Raw genomic sequence first — 23,076 nt, 5'->3', positions numbered from 1 at the left:
AAATAACCAAGAGATCACTGAAGAAATCAAAGAAGAAATCAAAAAATACCTAGAAACAAATGACAATGAAAACACATTGACCCAAAAGTTACAGGATGCAGCAAAAGCAGTTTTAAGAGGGAAGTTTACAGCAATAAAATCTTACCTGAAGAAAAAAGAAAAATCTCAAATAAACAACCTAACTTTACACCTAAAGCAATTAGAGAAAGAAGAAGAACAATGAAAAAAAGTTAGCAGAAGGAAAGAAATCATATAGATCACATGAGAAATAAATGAAAAGGAAATGAAGAAAACTACTGTTTCAATATATGCAAATCAATCAATGTGATACACCATATTAACAAATTAAAGGATAAAAATCAAATATCAATAAAACTAAAAGCTGGTTCTGTGAGAAAATAAAATTGACATACCATTAGCCAGACTCATCAAGAAAAAAAGAAAGGACAAGACTCAAAGCACCAAATTAGAAATGAAAAAGAAGTAACAACTGACACTGTAGAAATAAAAATGATCATGAGAGACTACTACAAACAACTATATGCAAATAAAATACACAACCTGGAAGAAATGGAAAAATTCTTAGAAAAGTACAACCTTCCAAGACTGAACTAGGAAGAAATAAAAAACATGAAAAGACTAATCACAAGCACTACAAATCAATTTGTGATTAATAATCTATCAACAAACAAAAGCATAGGGCCAAATGGCTTCACAGGTGAATTCTATCAAACATATAGAGAAGAATTAACATCTATTCTTCTCAAACTCTCCCAAAATATAGCAGAGGGAAGAACACTCCCACACCCATTCAATAGGGCACCATCACTCTGATACCAAAACTGGAAAAAGATGTCACAAAAAAAGAAAACTACAGGCCAATATCACTGATGAACATAGATGCAAAAATACACCACAAAATACTAGCAAACAGAATCCAACAGCACATTGAAAGGATCATACACCAGGATCAAGTAGGGTTTATCCCAGGAATGCATGGATTCTTCAATATATGCAAATGAATCAATGTTATACACCATATTAACAAATTGAAAATAAAAACCATGTGATAATCTCAGTAGATGCAGAAAAGTCTTTGACAAATATCAACACCCATTTATGATAAAAATTCTCCAGAAAGTAAGCATAGAGGGAACCTACCTCAAAATAATAAAGCCATATATGACAAAACCACAGCAAACATCGTTCTCAATGGTGAAAAACTGAAAACATTTCCTCTAAGATCGGAACAAGACAAGGTTGCCCACTCTCACCACTATTATTCAACATAGGTTTGGAAGTTTGAGGCATGGCAATCAGAGAAGAAAAAGAAATAAAAGGAACCCAAAATGGAAAAGAAGAAGTAAAACTGTCACTGTCTGCAGATGCCACAATACTATACATAGAGCATCTTAAAGATGCTACTAGAAAACTACTAGAGCTAATCAATGAATTTGGTAAAGCAGCATAATACAAAATTAATTCCCAGAAGTCTCTTGCATTCCTATATACTATGATGAAAAAATTGAAAGAGAAATTGAGGAAACACTCCCATTTACCATTGCATCAAAAAGAATAAAATACTTAGCAATAAACCTAAGGAGACAAAAGACCTGTATGCAGAAAAGTATAAGACACTGGTGAAAGAAATTGAAGATGATACAAACAGATGGAGAGATATACCATGTTCTTGGATTAGAAGAATCCACATTGTGAAAATGACTGTACAACACAAAGCAATCTACAGAGTCAATGTAATCCTTAAACTACCAATGGCATTTTTCACAAAAGTAGAACAAAAACATTCTCAATTTGTATGGAAAAACAAAAGATCCTGAATAGCCAAAGGAATCTTGAGAAAGAACAATGAAGCTGGAGGAATCAGGCTCCCTGACTTCAGACTATACTACAAGGCTATAGTAATCAAGACAGTATAGTACTGGCACAAATACAGAAATATAGATCAAAGGAACAGGATAGAAAGCCAGAGATAAACCCATGCACCTATGGTCATCCTATTTTTGATAAAGGAGGCAAGAATATACAGTGGAGAAAAGACAGCCTCTTCAGTAAGTGGTGCTGGGAAAACTGGACAGCTACATGTAAAACAATGAAATTAGAGCACTCCCCAACACCAGACACAAAAATAAATTCAAAATGTATTAAAGATCTATATGTAAGGCCAGACACTATAAAACTCTTAGAGGAAAACATAAGCAGAACACTCTATGACACAAATCACAGCAAGATCTTTTTGACCCACCTCCTAGAGAAATGTAAATAACAACAAAAATAAACAAATGGGAACTAATGAAACTTAGAAGCTTTTGCACAGCAAAGGAAAACATAAACAAGACGAAAAGACATCCCTCAGAATGGGAGAAAATATTTACAAATGAAGCAACTGACAAAGGATTAATCTCCAAAATTTACAAGCAGCTCATGCAGCTCAATATCAAAAAAACAAACAACCCAATCACAAAATGGGCAGAAGAGCTAAATAGACATTTCTCCAAAGAAATATACAGATTGCCAACAAACACATGAATGAATGCTCAACATCACTAATCATCACAGAAATGGAAATCAAAACTACAATGAGGTATCACCTCACAGCAGTCAGAATGGCCATGATCAAAAAATCTACAAACAATAAATGCTGGAGAGGATGTGGAGAAAAGGAAGTCTCTTGTACTGTTGGTGGGAATGTGAATTGATACAGCCAGTATGGAGAACTGTATGGAAGTTCCATAAGAAACTAAAAATAGAACTACCATGTGACCCAGCAATCCCATTACTGGGCATATACCCTGAGAAAAACATAATTCAAAAAGATTCATGCAGCACAATGTGCATTGCAGCTCTATTTACAATACCCAGGACATGGAAGCAACCTAAGTGTCCATCAACAGATGAATGGATACAGAAGATGTGGCACATATATACAATGGAATATTACTCAGCCATAAAAAGAAAGAAAATTGTGTTATTTGTAGTGAGGTGGATGGACCTGGAGTCTGTCATACAGTTAAGTAAGTCAGAAAGAGAAAAACAAATGCCATATGTTAACACATATATTTGGAATCTAAAAGAAAACAAAAACAATGGTCATGAAGAACCTAGGGACAGAACGGGAATAAAGACGCAGACCTACTAGATAATGGACTTGAGGATACGGGTAGGGGATGGGTAAGCTGGGACAATGTGAGAGGATGGCATGGACATACATACACTAACAAATGTAAAACTGATAGGTATTGGGACGCAGCCGCATAGCATAAGAAGATCTGCTTGGTACTTTGTGATCACCTAGTGGAGTGGGATAGGGAGGGAGGGAGACAGAAGAGGGAAGAGATATGGGGTTATATGTATATGTATAGCTGATTCACTTTGTTATACAGCAGAAACTAACACAACATTGTAAAGCAATTATACTCCAATAAAGATGTTTTTAAAAAATTTCTACAAACCACAAATGCTGGAGAGGGGGTGGAGAAAAGGGAACCCTACTGAACTATTGGTGGGAATGTAAATTGATACAGGTCCTATGGAAACCAGTATGGAGGTTCCTTAAAAAACTTAAAATAGACCTACCATATGACCCAGCAATCCTACTACTGGACATATACCCTGAGAAAACCATAATTCAAAAAGAGACATGTAACACAATGTTTATTGCAGCATTATTTACAACTGCCAGGACATGAAAGCAACCTAAGTGTCCATCAACAGATGAATAGATAAAGAAGATGAGGCACATATACACAATGGAATATTAGCCATTAAAAGAAACAAAATTTAATTATTTGTAGTGAGGTGGATGGACCTAAGGTCTGTCATACAGAGTGAAGTATGTCAGAAAGTGAAAAACAAATACTGTGCTCTAACACATATATATGGAATCTAAAGGAAAAAAAAAATGGTTCTAATGAACCTAGGGGCAGGACAGGAATAAAGATGCCGACATAGAGAATGAACTTGATGATACATGGTGGGGAATGTTCATCTGGGACGAAGTGAGAGTGTAGCAATGACATATATACACTACCAAAAGCAAAACAGATAGCTAGTGGGAAGCAGCTGCATAGCACAGGGAGATCAGCTCAGTGCTTTGTGACCATCTAGAAGGGTGGGATAGGGAGGGTGGGAGGGAGGCTCAAGAAGGAGGTGATATGGTGATATATGTATACATATAACTGATTAACTTTGTTATACAGCAGAAACTAACACACCATTGTAAAGCAATTATACTCCAATAAAGATGTTTTAAAAAATAAATATATAAGTAGGAATAGCTGGTAAATTCTCTAAAAGAAGGGTAATGAGAGGAGACTGGCCCTGAAAATAGTAAAACACACAGTGGCAAAAAAATTCTGGCACTGGATCATAAAAAGTGATAGGTCAGTGATTCTATTTCTGGTAGCAGCAGACTAAATAGTTTTAGATAAATCTTACCACTGAGAATAGTTAGAAAAGATTGAAAAATATAATAAATTTCTGTTTGAATCACATCATACAGAGCCTAAAACTGTCTCCATAGAATATTCCTTAGGAAATACACTTTGGACTATTCAGGGGTAAAGATTAGTGATGTATGCAAGTTAAACACAAATGGCTGAGGAAAAAACATATACGTGTATGTATGTGTATGTGTGTGTGTGTGTGTGTGTGTGTGTGAGTGTGTGTGTACATGTAGAGAGATGGGAGGAGGGGTTAGGAGAGGGTGAGCACATTCAAATGATCCATCAAAATCAGTAGAATGTTTTTGTTTTTTTAATTGGGGTATAGTTGTTTCACAATGTTCTGTTAGTTTCTACTGCACAGCAAAGTGGAGTTTCCTGTGCTATACAGAAAGTTCTCATTAGTTATCTATTTTATACATATCAGTATATATATGTTAATCCCAATTTCCCAATTCATCCCACCACCACCTTTCCCCCGCTTTCTCCCCTTGGTATCCATATGTTCGTTCTCTACATTTGTGTCTCTATTTCTGCCTTGCTAACCGGTTCATATGTACCATTTTTCTAGATTCCACATATATGTGTTAATATACGGTATTTGTTTTTCCGTTTCTGACTTACTTCACTCTGTATGACAGTCTCTAGGTCCATCCACGTCTCTACAAATGACCCAATTTCCTTCCTTTTTATGGCGAGTAATATTCCGTTGTATATATGTACCACATCTTCTTTATCCGTTTGTCTGTTGATGGTCATTTAGGTTGCTTCCATGACCTGGCTATTGTAAATAGTGCTGCAAGGAACATTGGGGTGCATGTGTCTTTTTGAATTATTTTCTCAGGGTATATGCCCAGTTGTGGGATTGCTGGGTCATATGGTATCAAAAAAACAAACAATCCAATCAAAAGATGGGCAGAAGACTTAAATAGACATTTCTCCAAAGAAGACATACATATGGCTAAGAGGCACATGAAAGGATGCTCAATATCACTAATTATTAGAGAAATGCAAATCAAAACTACAATAAGTTATCACCTCACACCGTTTAGAATGGGCATCATCAGAAAATCTACCATAAATGCTGGAGAGTGTATGGAGAAAAGGGAACCCTCTTGCACTGTTGGTGGGAATGTAAATTGATACAGCCACTATGGAGAACAGTACGGAGGTTCTTTAAAAAACTAAAAAATAGAATGTTAATATTAGGTGAATCTGGGTAAATGGTATACAGACATCCTTCATTTAATTGCACTTCACTTTACTGCACTTCACAGACACTGTGTTTTTTACAAGTTGAAGGTTGGGACTATCCTGGTTGAGCAAGTCTATTGGCGCCATTCTTCCAACAGCATTTGCTCACGTCATGTCTCTGTGCCACATTTTGGTAATTCTTGGAATGTTTCAAACTTTTTCACTATTACTATATTTGTTATGGTAATCTGTGATCAATGATCTTTGATGTTAATGTTGTAATTGTTTGAGGGTGATACAAAACTCACCCAGCTAAGAAGGTGAATGCAATGTATAAATGTTGTGTATTCTGATGGCTCCACTGTTCCTCCATCTCTCTCCTACTCCTTGGGGCTCACTATTACCTGAGACACAACAATATTGAAGTTAAGCCAATTAATAACATTACAATGGCCTTGTGTTCAAGTGAGAGGAAGCGACACGTCTCACACTTTAAATCAAAAGCTAGAATAATTAAACTTAGTGAGGAAGGTATGACAAAAGCTGAGATAGGCTGAAAGCTAGGCCTCTTGTGCCAAACAGCCAAGCTGTGAAGGCAAGGGAAAAGTTCTTGAAGGAAATTAAAAGTGCTACTCCAGTGAACACACGAATGATAAGAAAGCGAAACAGCCTTATTGTTGATATGGAGAAAGTTTTAGTTGTCTGGATTTAAGATCAAACCAGCCACAATATTCCCCTAAGCCAAAGCCAAATCCAGAACAAGAATCTAACTCTCTTCAATTCTACAAAGGCTGAAAGAGGTGAGGAAGCTGCAGAGAAAAGAATGAAGCTAGCAGAGGTTGGTTCATGAAGTCTAAGGAATGAAGCCATCTCCATAACATAAAAGTGCAAGGTGAAGCAGCAAGTCCTAATGTAGAAGCTGCAGCAAGTTATCTAGAAGATCTAGCTAAGATAGTAAAGGAAGGTGGCTACACTAAACAACAGATTTTCAGTGTAGACAAAACAGCCTTCTATAGAAAGAAGATGCCCTCTAGGATGTCCACAGCTAGAGAGGAAAAGTCAGTGACTGGCTTCAAAGCTTAAAGGGGCAGGCTAACTCTTTTGTTAGGAGCTAATGCAGCTGGTTGATTTTAAGTTGAAGCTAGTGCTCATTTACCATTCCGAAAATCCTGAGGCCTTTGAGAAATATGTTAAATCTACTCTGCCTGTGTTCTATAGATGGAGGTCCCCTGTTGAGACTTACTGCTCAGAAAAAAATTCTTTGCAAAATATTACTGCTCACTGACAATTCACCTGGTCACCCAATAGCTCTGATGGAGATGTACAATGAGATTAATGTTGTTTTCATGCCTGCTAACACAGCCTATGGATCAAAGAGTAATTTTGACCTTTAAGTCTTATGGTTAAGAAATACATTTTTAAGGCTATAGCTTCCATAGACAGTGATTCCTCTGATGGATCTAGACAAAGCAAATTGAAAACCTTCTGGGAAGGATTCACCATTCTAGGTGCCATTAAAAACATTTGTGACTCATGGGAAGAGGTCAAAATACCAATGTTAAACAGGAGTTCAGAAGAATTTGATTCCAACCCTAATGGATGACTTTGAAAAGTTCAAGATTTCAGTGGAGGAAGTAATTGCAGATGTAGTGGAAATAGCAAGAGAAATAGAATTAGGAATGGAGGCTGAAGATGTGACTGAATTGCTGTAATCTCATGATAAAACTTTAATGGATGAGAAGTTGCTTCCTACAGACGAGCAAAGAAAGTGGTTTCTGAAGATGGAATCAACTTCTGGTGAAGATGCTGTGAAGATAGTTGAAATGACAACAAAAAATTTAGAATATTACATAAACAGTTGCTAAAACAGTGGCAGGGTTTGAGAGAATTTCCATTTTGAAAGAAATTCTGCTGTGGGTAAAGTACTGTCAAACAGCAGTGCATGCTACAGAGAAATCATTCATGAAAGGAAAAATCAATTGACAGCAAACTTCATTGTTTTATTTTAAGAAATTTCCACAGCTACTCCAACCTTCAGCAACCAACACCCTGATCAGCAGCTATCAACATCGAGGCAAGACCCTCCACCAGCAAAAATATTATGACTTGCTGAAGGCTCAGAAGGTGGTTAGCATTTTTCAGCAACAAAGTATTTTTAAGTAAGGCATATATATTGTTTTTTTAGACATAATGCCTTGCACACTTAATAGAAAACAGCATAATGTAAACACAACTTTTATATGCACTGGGAAACCAAAAATTTGCGTGGTTCACTTTATTGTGGTGGTCTGGAACCAAACCTACATGTCTGAGGTATGCCTGTATTGGTACCCTTTTTACTGTACTTATTTTTTTAGCTTTTCTGTAAGTTTGAAATTATTTCCAAGTTCTACAAAAGTCTCTACAATTTTTGTATACATTGTTCAGTACTCATTCAAAAATAACCTGGTGCATGAGAATATAAGACATGAGCAAAACCTAAGAGAAATAATAGAAAATAGAAATTGGTAGACCACAAATATCAAGATGGAGTTATTACACATGGATTTTTAAAAAGCTATTATTAAAATAAAACTAAATAGGCAAGCCATACACATCAAAAGAAATCAGAAAAACACATACCTAATAAAGAACTTGCATCAATGTATAAAAAATACTATAACTTAATAATAAAAAGACAAGTAACCTAATTTTTAAAATCACGCAAAATAGTACACTAAAAGGGTGATACACCATGATTAGGAGGGACTTATCCCAATCCAATTCACCATGTTAACAGATTAAAGGAGAAAAACCATATGATTATTTCAATAATTTCAATAAGCATTTGAAAAAATACATTTATGATAAAAGCCATCAGCAAACCAGGATTAGAAAGAAACGTTCCCAATGCAATAGAGTGATTATGAAAAACTTAAAGTTAATATCATTCTTAATAGTAAATGCTGAATTTTTGTCCCTAAAAATCAGGTACAAAACAAAAGATGCCTGCTCTTACCACTTCTAGTTAACACTGTACTGAAGGTCTTGACTAGTCCAATAAGACAAGAAAAGTAAATAGGAGTCATACAGATTGAAAAAGAAGAAATAAAACTGCCTTTATTTAGAAATGACATGATTGTATATGTATACAATCCTAAGGAATCTAAAAAAAAAAAAACTAGACCCAATTAGTGAATTCAATAATATGTCAGGATTCAAAGTCAATACAGTTGGCCCTCCATATTGCCAGGTTCTGCATCTGTGGATTCAACCAACTGCAGATGGAAAATATTCAGAAAAAAAATCTAAAAAATTCCAAAAGGCAAAACTTTGTTTTGCATGCTAGTAACAATTTATAAAGCATTTACATTTTATTTACATTGTATTAAGTATAATAAGTAATCTAGAGATGATTTAAAGTATATGGGATGGGCTTCCCTGGTGGCGCAGTGGTTGAGAGTCCGCCTGCCAATGCAGGGGACACGGGTTCGTGCCCCGGTCTGGGAAGATCCCACATGCTGCGGAGCGGCTGGGCCCGTGAGCCTTGGCCGCTGAGCCTGTGTGTCCGGAGCCTGTGCTCCACAACGGGAGAGGCCACAACAGTGAGAGGCCCGCATACCGCAAAAAAAAAAAAGAGTTGCATTTCTATATCATAGCAACAAACTATAGGAAATTGAAATAAAAATACAATTTATAAAGCAGCAAAAAATTAATTACTTAGAAATTAATTTTTAAAAATAAGATCAAGACCTATACAAGTGAAAACTAGAAACAATGCCAGGAGATTTAATGTAATCCTAATCAAAATGCTGGAAGAGTTCTTTTGTTGTTGTTGTTGTCCTTGCGTTTTGGTAGAATTAAGCAAGCTGATTCTTCCCACCCTCCCAGTTTTATCCAGAAATAATTCACAAACATCACTGTATAAGTTTAAGTTGTACAGCAAGATGGCTTGCTTTACATATATTGTGAAATGATTACCACAATGTTTATTTAACTTCCATCATCTCATATAGATAAAATAAAGAGAACAAAATTGTCCTTGTGATAAATTTATATAGAAATACAAATCACCTAAAATAGCCAAAATTGTTTTGAAAAAGAATGAATTTGAAGGACTTTACCTGCTTTCAAGACTTGCTATGAAGCTACATTATTCAAGACAGTGAGACAAAAAAATTGTAACTATGTATGGTAATAGATGTTAACTAGATTTACTGTGGTGATCATTTCACAATAGATATAAATATTAAATTATTATGTTGTACACCTGAAACTGATATAATACTATATGACAATTATATCTCAAAACAAGAAGAAAACACAGTGTGTTATTACTATATAAATAGTCACATACATCACTGGAACAGAATAGTGCTCTCAAGAATAGAACTACACATACATGATCAATTGATTTTTGACAAAGATGCCCAGGTAACTCAATGGGGGAAATTAATAGTTTTTTCAACAAAGGTGCTGGAACAACTGAATATCCATATGGAAGCAAATTAACATTGAACCTTATTTTGCAACATATATAAAAAGTACCTCAAAAATGATCATAGCCTAAATATAAGAAATAAAACTACATAATTTCTATAAGAAAACAGGAGAAAAGCTTTGTGACTTTGACTTAGGCAAAGATTTCTTAAATAAGAAACAAAAAACATGAACCATGAAAAAGTAATAAATTGAATTTCAACAAAATTAAAAGTTTATGCTTTTCAAAGACAATGTTAAGAAAATGAAAGACTAAGCCACGACTGAGAAAACTTTTGAAAATCACATATATGACCAAGGACTTGCAAACAGAATACAGAAATAACGCTTGGAACTAAATAGTAAGAAAACAGACAACCCACATGGGCAAAAGACAAGGACACTTCACCAAAGGTTTTATACAGATGGCAAATAAGCACATGAAAAAATGCTCAATACCATTAGCCATTAGGGAAATGCAAATTAAAACCACAATGAAATGCCACTACACATCTATTAGAATGCCTAAAATTAAAAATACTGATAATACCACATGCTGATAACCATGTGGAACAACTGCAACCCTTATATGTTAGAAGTGAGAATGCAAAATGATACAGTCACTATGGAAAACAGTTTGGCAGTATCTTATAAAATTAAACAAATACGTACAATGCAAGCCAGTAATCCCACATATGGAAACAACCTAGTAAACAACCCAAATGTCCTGGAATGAACTGGTGAATGAGTGGTATATCCACACAATGGAATTATCGCTAAGCAATAAAAAGAACCAACTACTAATACATGTAAAAATATGGATGGATATCAAATAAATTAAGTGAAAGAAGCTAAACAAAATATCACTATTGCATTATTCCATTTATATGACATTCTAGAAAAAGCAAAATTATGGTGACAGAATGCAGATTGGTGTTTGCCAAGGGCGAGGGTGAGAGCAAAGACTGACAACAAAGGGAGAATATTAGAACTTGATGAAGTGATAGAGATGCTCCATATCTTGATTACGGTGGTAGTTACACAACTATATGCACTTGTTAAAACCCATAGAAGTAGACATTTGGTGAATTTTATTGTTTGTAAAATATATCTAAACAAAGATGATAAAGAATGAAATCCTAAAAAAAAATAAGTCCTAGAACTGAATTAAAAGAGGGTAAACAATCTAATATTTTTTAAAAGGCCAACTAATACATAAAGAAGGATAATACACCATGATTAGGTAGGGTTTATCCCAGCAATACAATGTTCATTTAACATATGAAAATTATTCAAACCAAATTCACCACATTAACAGATTACAGTGTAAAAGCATATGATCATTTCAATAGATTAGTGGTTCTTTTTTGTCCCTCGGTACAGTTGACAATGTCTGGAGACATTTTTGGTTGTCACAACTAGGAGGGTACTACTGGCCTCCAGTAGATAGAGACTAGGAATGCTGTTAAATACCCTACAATGCACACGGTAGACTCCAATATAGAATCACTATTCTATATTCTACTTTTCCAGCTCAAGACTATATTTATGATATTTACACACAATGCTATCAGGTACATACAACTAGTCTCTTGTTCCTTGCTATATAATACCTTACAGTAAGCATCCCCCATATGTTTCTCATTCATACCCTGGTGATAAATACCTAAGTTGCTTCTAACTGCACTCCACACACACAACACTGTCATGCAATCAACAGCCTTGTAAATGTTTCCTCATGGACCTCTATGAGAATTTCTCTGGGATATAGATTCATGAATGGAACCCAAGATCATACACATGCTTAACTTTGATAAATACTACCCAGGTGCTTTCTGGAATGGCCGAACCAGTTTAATACTGTGCAAAAAAGAGTTAACATATCAGGCCTGAGACTGCTATCCCTAAAAAGTCCTGCTTGAAAGGTTGGCCCTTGGCTGGTGTCTTGGAACTTGGATCTCAAGAGATTTTTCACCATTCCCTGACAATAGTGACTCACTGTGCCTAAACTATTTGTATGAACAATGTGGTTTATGAAGAATACTTGCTTTCCTTCTGGGCATCTGGAATTTTGGTACATGCTAGGCAGAGGGAGCCTTCATGACCAGCCACCCATAGAAATCTTGGGCACTGAGTCCCTAATAATTTTCCCTGGTAGACAACATTTCAAAAGTGTTGTCACAACTCATTGCAAAGGGAATTAAGTGCATCCTTTGTGACTCCACTGGGAGAGGACTCTTGGAAACTTACACTTGGTTTCCTTCACACATTGCCCCATGTGCCTTTTCCTTTTGTTGATTTTGTTTTGTATCCTTTAGTTGTATTAAATCACAACCATGAGTATGACTATATGCTGAGTCCCAGGACTTATAGCAAATCACTGAACATACGGGTGGCCTTAGGGCTATTCCCCCACTACACATTCCCATAGTCAAAGCAGGAGAATTTGCAAGAAAACGTACTCTTAGTTGCACACTTTCATGTGTCATTTGAATTTTATACCATGTGCATGTATTATCTCTTTAAAAATAAATACTTTATAAAACAGGGGAGAAGAGTTGTCAAAACAACTAGGTCACCTGTGAATAAGACACAAAGGATATTAGAGAACCACAGAGGTATAAAGTGGGACCTTCTTAAATCCATGTGAGGAAGCCCAAAGATGATAAGGAACTTACCCAAAGTTACCCAGACAATCATTACAGACAGGACTCACATCCTCACTTCCCTGTTTCCTAGTGTTCCTTCCTCTAAATCATGTGGCCCCTTTTCCTAAACTTGTCACTTCCCCTACCCTAGTGTCCTCCCTTAAATGCCTTGCAGGGGTCCAGTTTCATGCTGACCATGGTCTCTCCTATTTCTCAGATTCCTGGAATATATGAATATGTTCAGAGTCCCTCCCAAAACACTCCATCCCATGGAAACTGAGCCCCATAGAAACAGAGAAGAGAAGTTGAAGAAAAATCCTACTGATAATTATCTAGAAGGAGAGAAAAAAGGCGGGGGGAACAGTAAAGGAGAGTCCTTGGACAAATCACAGTACCTTCCTAAGTCCTCATACTCTAGCAAGGGGATGAACATCAGGGTCAGAGAGGAATTCATCCCCTACCATGGGACAAAGCAACTGAGCAGAACCAAATAGCTCAGAGACTCCTTCCATGGCTTCCAAACATCTCTCAACAACTCCCCCCCAAAGGGGAAGATGCTTACGTGCTCCAGGAAGCAGGGTCCTATCTCGCTGAGGTGGGGGTCATCATTGTTGTACTGTTTCTCCAGGTCTCTTACGAAGCCCATCTGAAACCTGTAGATGTCTTCAATGTTCCCAAAGATCACCTTCAGTTGCTCATCACTGAACATGTCCCTTCTCTTCCGGCATTGCTTCAGGTAGCCCTGCAGACAAAGCAAAAGCCAAGGTTGAGGATGCCCTTCACTCCCTGAGGGCTTTACCACTTCCTGAGCATTTGGGAGCCTTATTTCAGTTCCATGAAGTAGACAGGGAATAACCATTTCCACTTTTCATACAAGAAAATAGGGGTTTAAAGAAGGAAGTCACACCACCAGTGAATAATTAGGAAAGATGGATCTCAAGCAAAGGTCTTCAGAATGCAGACTCCAGAGCATAGAGCCTTTTATGATAAGGATCCGCAAAAGTCATAGGACCCTTTCTCAGCATCTGGTTAAGCACAAACACTTTCACTTGCTTTAGTAGTGAGTTATTGGTTTAGCTGGATTGATTCACAACTCTAATGTTCTATTTCTTATAGGACCAACCCAAAAGGTCTGGTAGGAAAACTTCCCCAAAGGGAACAGGAATTGACAAAACCAAACCATTTTTTAAAGTGGGTGTCTTAGCCATCTAAGGTAGCTGGCTAGGAGAGATAGTTTGGATGAGCTTAGCCAGCAAGCTCACAAGTGGCCAGGCATGGTGTTTTTAACAGGGTAAGTATTTAGGACACATTTGTGAATAAATGGATGAATTAATACAGCTAGCCATTGATGAAGGAAGAATCAATGAAAGAGATTCTTGGTCTGATAAGAGAGCACCAAGATAACACAATCAGACTCAGGACACATTGTAAGTCAGGGCAAAAGAAACCAAACACAGTTTTCCATTCTAAAACTACTGGTGTAGATTTTTAACTAATGGCCACTGTCCTCATTAGAAATCATTAGCATGTGAAAATGTTCTGGTGAGAATGAATTATGGTTACTTGCTTTCATCTAAAAGCTAAATGTGATTATTATAACACTTGTTGAGCCCCTAATGAGGAGCATTTATGGTGAATGACTTATCACTTTTGGCCCTAACTCCATTTTGTCTCCTCTAACACAGCTTGCAGTTAAGTCATTTAGGTATACTACAGGAAGATCCTCATCCCTGGCTTCAATGCCCTTTACCAACACCTACCAAAATCTCACTTACCTTAGCTCTTCTTACCCTCCAATTCAGCCATTAATGAGTGTATTTGAAACAGTTTGCAAATTAATAATTTGTGCCAATAATGTGTTGACATTTATTTACACTACTATTTATTGTAGTTTTGATTCGCATCTCTCTAATGATTAGTGATGTTGAGCATTATTTCATGTGTTTGTTGGCAATCTGTATATCTTCTTTGGAGAAATCTCTATTTAGGACTTCTGCCCATTTTTGGATTGGGTTGTTTTGTTTTGTTTTGTTTTGATATTGAGTTGCATGAGCTGCCTGTAAATTTTGGAGGTTAATCTTTTGTCAGTTGTTTCATTTGCAAATATCTTCTCCCATTCTGAGGGTTGTATTTTCATCTTGTTTCTGGTTTCCTTTGTTGTGCAAATCTTTTAAGTTTCATTAGGTCCCATTTGTTTATTTTTGTTTTTATTTCCGTTTCTCTAGCAGGTGGGTCAAAAAGGTTCTTGCTGTGATTTATGTCATAAAGTGTTCCACCTATGTTTTGCTCTAAGACTTTTATAGTGTCTGGCCTTACATTCAGGTCTTTAATCCATTTTGAGTTCATTTTTCTGTATGGTGTTAGGGAGTGTTCGAATTTCATTCTGTTACATGTAGCTGTCCAGTTTTCTAAGCACCACTTACTGAAGAGGCTGTCTTTTCTCCACTGTATATTCTTGAATCCTTTATCAAAAATAAGGTGACCATAGTTGCATGAGTTAATCTCTGGGCTTTCTATCCTGTTCCACTGATCTATGTAGCTGTTTTTTTCTGCCAACACCATACTGTCTTGTTTACTGTATCTTTGTAGTCCAGGAGCCTGATTCCTCCAGCTCCATTTGTCTTTCTCAAGATTGCTTTGGCTATGTGGGGTCTTCTGTGTTTCCATATAAATTGTGAAATTTTTTGTTCTAGTTCTGTGAGAAATGTCATTGGTACTTTGATAGAGATTGCACTGAATCTGTAGATTGCTTTGCATAGTATAGTCATTTTCACAAGGTTGATTCTTCCAATCCAAGAACATGGTATATCTCTCCATCTGTTGGTGTCATCTGTCATTTCTTGCATCAGTGTCTTATATTTTTCTGCATACAGGTGTTTTGTCTCCTTAGGTAGGTTTATTCCTAGGTATTTTATTATTTTTGTTGCAATGATATATGGGATTGTTTCCTTAACTTCTCTTTCAGATTTTTAATCATTAGTGTATAGGAATGCAAGGGATTTCTGTGCATTAATTTTGTATCCTGCTACATTACCAAGTTCATTGATTAACTCTAGTAGTTTTCTGATAGCATCTTCAGGATTCTCTCTATATAGTATCATGTCATCTGCAAAGAGTGACAGCTTTACTTCTTCTTTTCTGATTTGGATTCCTTTTATTTCTTATTCTTCTCTAACTGCTGTGGGTAAAACTTCCAGAACTATGTTGAATAATAGTGGTGAGAGTGGACAACCTTGTCTTGTTCCTAATTTTAGTGGAAATGGTTTCAGTTTTCACCATTGAGAATTAAGTTGGCTGTGGGTTTGTCATATACAGCCTTTATTAGGTTGAGATAAGTTCCCTCTATGCCTACTTTCTGGAGAATTTTTATCATAAATCGGTGTTGAATTTTGTTGAAATCTTTTTCTGCATCTATTAAGATGACCATATGGTTTTCCTCCTTCAGTTTGTTAATATGGTTTGTCACACTGATTGATTTGCATATATTGAAGAATCCTTGCATGCCTGGGATAAACCCAACTTGATCATATTGTATGATCCTTTTAATGTGCTGTTGGATTCGGTTTGCTAGTATTTTGTTGAGGATTTTTGAATCTATGTTCATCACTGATATTAGACTGTAGTTTTCTTTCTTTGTGACATCTTTCTCTGGTTTTGGTATTAGGGTGATGCTGGCCTCATAGAATTAGTTTGGGAGTGGTCCTCCCTCTGTTTTACTTTGGAAGAGTTTGAGAAGGATACGTATTAGCTCTTCTCTAAATGTTTGAATAGATTTTGCCTGTGAAGCCATCTGGTCCTGGGCTTTTGTATGTTGGAAGATTTTTAATCACAGTCTAAATTTCAGTGCTTGTGATATGTCTGTTTATATTTTCGATTTCTTCCTTGTTCAGTCTCAGAAGGTTGTGCTTTTCTACAAAATTGTCCATTTCTTTCAGGTTGTCCATTTTATTGGCATATGGTTGCTTGTAGTAGTCTCTCATGATCCTTTGTATTTCTGCAGTGTCAGTTGTTACTTCTCCATTTTCATTTCTAATTCTATTGATTTGCATCTTTTTCCTTTTTTTCTTGATGACTCTGGATAATGGTTTATCAATTTTGTTTATCTTCTCAAAGAACCATCTTTGGGTTTTATTGATCTTTGCTACTGTTTCCTTCATTTCTTTTTCATTTATTTCTGATCGGATCTTTATGATTTCTTTCCTTCTGCTAACTTTGGGGTGTTTTTTTTTTGTTCTTCTTTCTCTAATTGCTTTAGGTATAATGGTAGGTTGTTTATTTGAGATACTTCTTGTTTCTTGAGGTAGGATTGTATGGCTATAAACTTCCCTCTTAGAACTTCTTTTGCTGCATCCCGTAGGTTTAGGGGCCTCGTGTTTTCATTGCCATTTGTTTTTAGGTATTTTTAAATTTCCTCTTTAATTTCTTCAGTGATCTCTTGGTTATTCAGTAGTGTATTGTTTAGCCTCCATGTATTTGCAGATTTTTTTTCCTGTAATTGATATCTAGTCTCATAGTGTTGTGCTCTAAATAGATACTTGATATGATTTCAATTTTTGTAAATGTACCAAGGCTTAATTTGTGAACCAAGATATGATCTATCCTGCAGAATGTTCCATGAGCACGTGAGAAGAAAGTGTATTCTGTTGTTGTTGGATGGAATGTCCTATAAATTTCAATTAAGTCCATCTTGTTTAATGAATCATTTATAGTTTGTGTTTCCTTATTTGTTTTCACTTGTATCATCTGTCCATTGGTGAAAGTCTGGTGTTAAAGTCCCCTACTATGATTGTGTTACTGTTGATTTCCCCTTTTATGGTTGTTAGCATTTGCCATATGTATTGAGGTGCTCCTATTTTGGGGTCCATCAATATTTACAGTTGTTATATCTTCCTCTTGGATTCATCCCTTGATAATTATGTAGTGTTCTTCTTAGTCTCTTGTAATAGTATTTATTTTAAAGCCTATTTTGTCTGATATGAGTATTGCTACACCAGCTTTCTTTTGATTTCCATTTGCATGGAATATATTTTTCCATCCCCTCACTTTCAGTATGTATGTGTCCCTAGGTCTGAAGTGGCTCTCTTGTAGACAGTATATATACAGCTCTTGTTTTTGTATTCATTCAGCCAGTCTATATCTTTTGGTTGGAAAATTTAATCCATTTACATTTAAGGTAGCTGTTGATATGTATGTTCCTATTACCATTTTCTTAACTGCTTTGGGTTTGTTATTGTAGGCCTTTTCTTTCTCTTGTGTTTCCTGCCTAGAGAAGTTCCTTTAGCATTTGTTGTAAACTGGTTTGGTGGTGTTGAATTCTCTTAGTCTTTAAAGGTTTTAATTTCTTTGTCAAATCTGAATGAGATCCTTGGTGGGTAGAGTAATCTTGTTCGTAGCTTTTTCCCTTTCATCATTTTAAATATGTCCTGCCACTCCCTTCTGGCTTGCAGAGTTTCTGCTGAAAGGTCATCTCTTAGCCTTATGGGGATTCCCTTGTATGTTATTTGTTTTTTTCCCTTGCTGCTTTTAATATGTTTTCTTTGTATTTAATTTTTGACAGTTTGATTAATATGTGTCTTGGTGTGTTTCTCCTTGGATTTATCCTGTATGGGACTCTCTGTGCTTCCTGGACTTGATTAACTATTTCCTTTCCCATATTAAGGAAGTTTTCAACCATAATCTCTTCAGATATTTTCTCAGTCCATTTCTCTTTCTCTTCTTCTTCTGGGACCACTGTAATACGAATGTTGTTGTATTTAATGTTGTCCCAGAGGTCTCTAAGCCTGTCAATTCATTTCATTCATTTTTCTTTATTTTGCTCTGCAGTAGTTATTTCCACTATTTTATCTTCCAAGTCACTTATCCATTCTTCTGCCTCAGTTATTCTACTATTGCTTCCTTAGAGAATTTTTAATTTCATTTATTGTGTTGTTCATCATTGTTTGTTTGCTGTTTAGTTCTTCTAGGTCCTTGTTAAACATTTCTTGTAGTTCTTCCATTCTATTTCCAAGATTTTGGATATCTTTACTGTCACTATTCTGAATTCTTTTTCAGGCAGACTGTCTATTTCATTTTCATTAGTTTGGTCTGATGGGTTTTTACCTTGCTGCTTCATCTGCTGTGTGTTTGTCTGTCTTCTCATTTTGCTTAACTTACTGTGTTTGGTGTCTCCTTTTCACAGGCTGCATGTTCGCAGTTCCTGTTGTTTTGGTGTCTGCCCCCAGTGGCTATGGTTGGTTCAGTGGGTAGTGTAGGCTTACTGGTGGAGGGCACTAGTGTCTGTGTTCTGGTGGATGAGGCTGGATCTTGTCTTTCTGTTGGGCAGGTCCACTTCTGGTGGTGTGTTTTGGGGTATCTGTCACCTTTTATGATTTTAGGCAGCCTCTCTGCTAATGGGTGGGGTTGTGTTCCTGTCTTGCTAGTTGTGTGGCATAGGGTGTGCAGCAGTGTAGCTTGCTGGTTGTTGAGTGGAGCTGTGTCTTAGCATTGAGATGGATATCTCTGGGAGAGCTTTCACCATTTGATATTACATGTATCTGTGAGGTCTCTGGTAGACCAATGTCCTGAACTCAGCTCTCTCACCTCAGAGGTACAGGCCTGACACCTGGCCGGAGCACTAAGACCCTGTCAACCACACAGCTCAGAAGAAAAGGGAGAAAAAAGAAAGAAAGAAAAAAATAAAATGAAATGTTACCACAATAAAAAATAAAAAGTAATTAAAAAAGAAGGAAAGAGAGCAACAAAACCAAAAATCACATCCAGTAATGATAATAAGTGCTAAAAACTATACTAAAAAAAGCAGACAGACAGAAACCTAGGCCAAAGGTTAAAAGCAAAGCTATACAGACAAAATCACATAAAGAAGCATATACATACATACTCACAAAAAGAGAAAAAGGAACTATATATATATATATATATATATATTTAAAAAAGGAGGAAGAGAACAACCAAATCAATAAAGAAATCTACCAATGATAATAAGTATAAATACTAAACTAAGATAAACCTAAAGTCAGGAACAAATTAGATGCAGAAAGCAATCCCCAAGTCTACAGTTGCTCCCAAAGGCTACTGCCTCAATTTTAGATTTATTCATTGTGTATTCAGGTATTCCAGAGATGCAGGGTACATCAAGTTGATTGTAGAGATTTAAACCACTGCTCCTGAGGCTGCTGCGAGAAATATCCCTTTCTGTTCTTTGTTCACACAGCTCCTGGGGTGCAGCTTTGGATTTGGCCCTGCCTCTGCATGTAGGTTGCCTGAGGATATCTGTTCTTTGCTCAGACAGGAAGGGGTTAAAGTAGTAGCTTATTAGGGAGCTGTGGCTCACTCAAGCTGGGCAGAGGGAGGGGTACATAATGTGGGGCTAGCCTGCAGCAGCAGAGGCCTGTGTGACATTGCAACAGCTTGAGGTGTGCCGTGTGTTATCCATGGGAAGTTGTCCCTGGATCACAGGACCCTGGCAATGGTGGGCTGCACATGTTCCTTCCTGGGAGGGGAGTTGTGGATAGTGACCTTTGCTGGCACACAGGCTTTTTGGTGGCTGCAGCAGCAGCCTCAGCATTTCATGCCCATCTCTGGTGTCTGTACTGATAGCCGTGGCTTGCACCCATCTTTGGGAGCTCATTTAGGTAGTGCTCTGAATCCCCTCTCCTTGTGCTTCCCAAAACAATGTTCTCTTGCCTCTTAGGCAGTTCCAGACCTTTTCCTGTACTCCCATCAGTCTAGCTGTGGTGCACTAGCCCCCTTCAGGCTGTGTTCATGCAGCCAACCCCAGTCCTCTCCCTGGCATCTGACCTCAGAAGCCTGAGCCTCAGCTCCCAGCCCCCACCAGCTCCAGTGCGTGAGCAGACAAGCCTCTTTGGTTGGTGAGTGCTGGTCAGCACCCATCCTCTTTTCGGGAATCTCTCCGCTTTGCCCTCTGCACCCTTGTTGCTGCTCTCTCCTCTGTGGCTCTAAAACTTCCCCCCAGCACCCCCTGTCTCCACCAGTGAAGGGGCTTCCTAGTGTGTGGAAATTGTTCCTCCTTCACAGCTCCCTCCAACAGGTGCAGGTCCTGTCCTATTCTTTTGTCTCTGTTTTTTCTTTTGCCCTACCCAGGTACGTGGGGAGTTTCTTGCCTTTTGGGAAGTCTGAGGTCTTCTGCCAGCATTCAGTAGGTGTTCTGTAGGAGTTGTTCCACATGTGGATGTATTTCTGATGTATTTGTGGGGAGGAAGGTGATCTCCATGTGTTATTCCTCCATATGAAGGTCTCCCCCAAAGGGCATATAAGTTAAGATGAGTTGGCAGTGGAATATGACTGCCAAAAAATATCTAATGCCATTTTAAGTTAGGGATGAAAAAGAAGCAGATTGAGAAGGTGGAATGAGAGAAGTCATAGGAAGGTAATCACACCACTGCAGGAGAGCACCATTCAATTCTGAGCCCTGTTTTCAGAGCAACATGGAGTAAAGGATACAGAGACAGTGGGAAGTAGGCAGGGTAAAGAGATCCCTGAAAAGCAATACCATGAAGAATGGTAGAAGGAACCAGGGCTGTTTGTCCTTGAGAAGAGAAGACTCAGAAGACCTCTGAAGGCCCGTCACAGGGCAGAGGGAGCAGAAGGGGTCTATAGATCTTACTGTTAAGCATGCTTAAAATGCCCTTTAACTCCATCTGCAAGGTAAAAGAGAATAGGGTGATATGGCAGTGGGTGTGAACTGATTGAACAGAGGTAGTTTCTCAGAGCCTCACCTCTCCTAGGAGTAAAGTGGGCATGAATGTGAAGGCATTACAGTGGGCGTTATCAAATCAATCACAAACGGCATGAATTAGCCCTGGTCTTGCCATGGTAATAGGCAAAGAAGGTTGACTATTTATTTCACTGTGTTTTGAAACCCACAAGGGTTGATTTAAGTCTAGATCTAATGCATTGGCCAAAATGTGCCTTCGGTTTTTAAGTAAAAATAAAAGACACATTTTTCATTTTCCCCAAGAACTTTATTGAACAATGTATTCACCCTTTTTGTTCCACTACCATCTGCCATTTTTCAGCAACCTCATAATTCTATCTTCCCAAATCTTTTTATCTTTTTGAGCAAAGAACTGTTCCAGGTGCCTCTTACAGTCTTCCAGGGAATTGAAATTTTTTCCATTAAGAGAATTTTGTAAAGACCAAAACAAATGGAAATCCAAAGGTGTAATGTCTGGTGAATTTGGCAGATGAATCAGAACTTCCCAGCCAAGCAGTAACAGGTTTTTGCCTGGTCATCAAAGAAACAAGAGGTCTTGCATTATCCTGATAGAAGATTATGAGTTTTCTGTTGACTAATTCTGGATGCTTTTTGTCGAGTGCTGCTTTCAGTTGGTCTAACGAGGAGCAGTCCTTGTTGGAATTAATCGTTTGGCTTTCTGGAAGGAGCTCATAATAGAGAACTCCCTTTTAATCCCACCATATACACAACATCACCTTCTTTGGATGAAGACCAACCTTTGGTGTGGTTGGTGGTGGTTCATTTCACTTGCCCCACAATCTCTTCCATTCCACATTATTGTACAGTATCCACTTTTCATTGCCTGTCACAATTTGTTTTAAAAATGGAACGTTTTCATTATGTTTAAGTAGAGAATCACAAGCAGAAATACGGTCAAGAAGTTTTTTTTCACTTAACTTATGTGGAACCCAAACATCAAAGCGATTAACATAACCAAGCTGGTACAAATGATTTTCAACGCTTGATTTGTATATTTTGAGTATGTCGGCTATCTCCCACGTGGTATAACATTGATTATTCTCAATTAATGTCTCAATTTGATCACTATTAACTTCAACTGGTCCACCTGACCATGGAGCATCATCCAGCAAGAAATCTCCAGCACAAAATTTCGCAAACCATTTTTGACACATTCGATCTGTCACAGCACCTTTTTCATACACTGCAAAACTATTTTTTGTGTGTTTCAGTTGCGTTTTTACCTTTCTTGGAATAAAAAAGCATACTATGTCGAAAATGTTGCTTTTTTTCTTCCATCTTCAATATTAAAATGGCCACACAAAAATTCACCAGTTTTGATCTCTTTTTTAAAATGCACACTGCATTTGAAACAAAATTGTTTCAAATGATGTTAAAGACAACTAAGTGCTACTAGAGCCATCTTATGGATAAAACGAGCTAACCTTTTGCCCAAACCAATAGAATTAGTGCCTTGATATGGGATACAAATTGACCCCATGACCTCCAGGGAAGATTCCAAAGACCACGAGGAAATAAGATGGATCAAAGAACCTCTGGATCACCTAGGGTTTGAAAAACACTTTAGGGAAAGGCCCTTGCC

The 23,076-nt window shown here is 37.2% G+C and overlaps 1 protein-coding gene across 11 annotated transcripts in view; it reads right to left on the bottom strand.

Moving 5' to 3' along the window:
• Window positions 1–23,076, bottom strand: part of ARHGEF9 (Cdc42 guanine nucleotide exchange factor 9) — a 248,507-nt gene that overhangs the window by 70,775 nt on the left and 154,656 nt on the right. For all 11 annotated transcript variants that reach the window (XM_059050989.2, XM_067023131.1, XM_067023133.1 and 8 more), the window contains one exon: window positions 13,323–13,502. In XM_059050989.2, coding sequence (XP_058906972.1) covers window positions 13,323–13,502 — 180 coding nt within the window. The remainder of the gene's footprint in view (window positions 1–13,322; window positions 13,503–23,076) is intronic.

Source organism: Kogia breviceps, chromosome X (genome assembly GCF_026419965.1).
Source record: "Kogia breviceps isolate mKogBre1 chromosome X, mKogBre1 haplotype 1, whole genome shotgun sequence".
Taxonomy (NCBI): domain Eukaryota; kingdom Metazoa; phylum Chordata; class Mammalia; order Artiodactyla; family Physeteridae; genus Kogia; species Kogia breviceps.
Note: the sequence above shows the minus strand (reverse complement) of the source record. Positions and strands in the feature narration are given on the sequence as shown.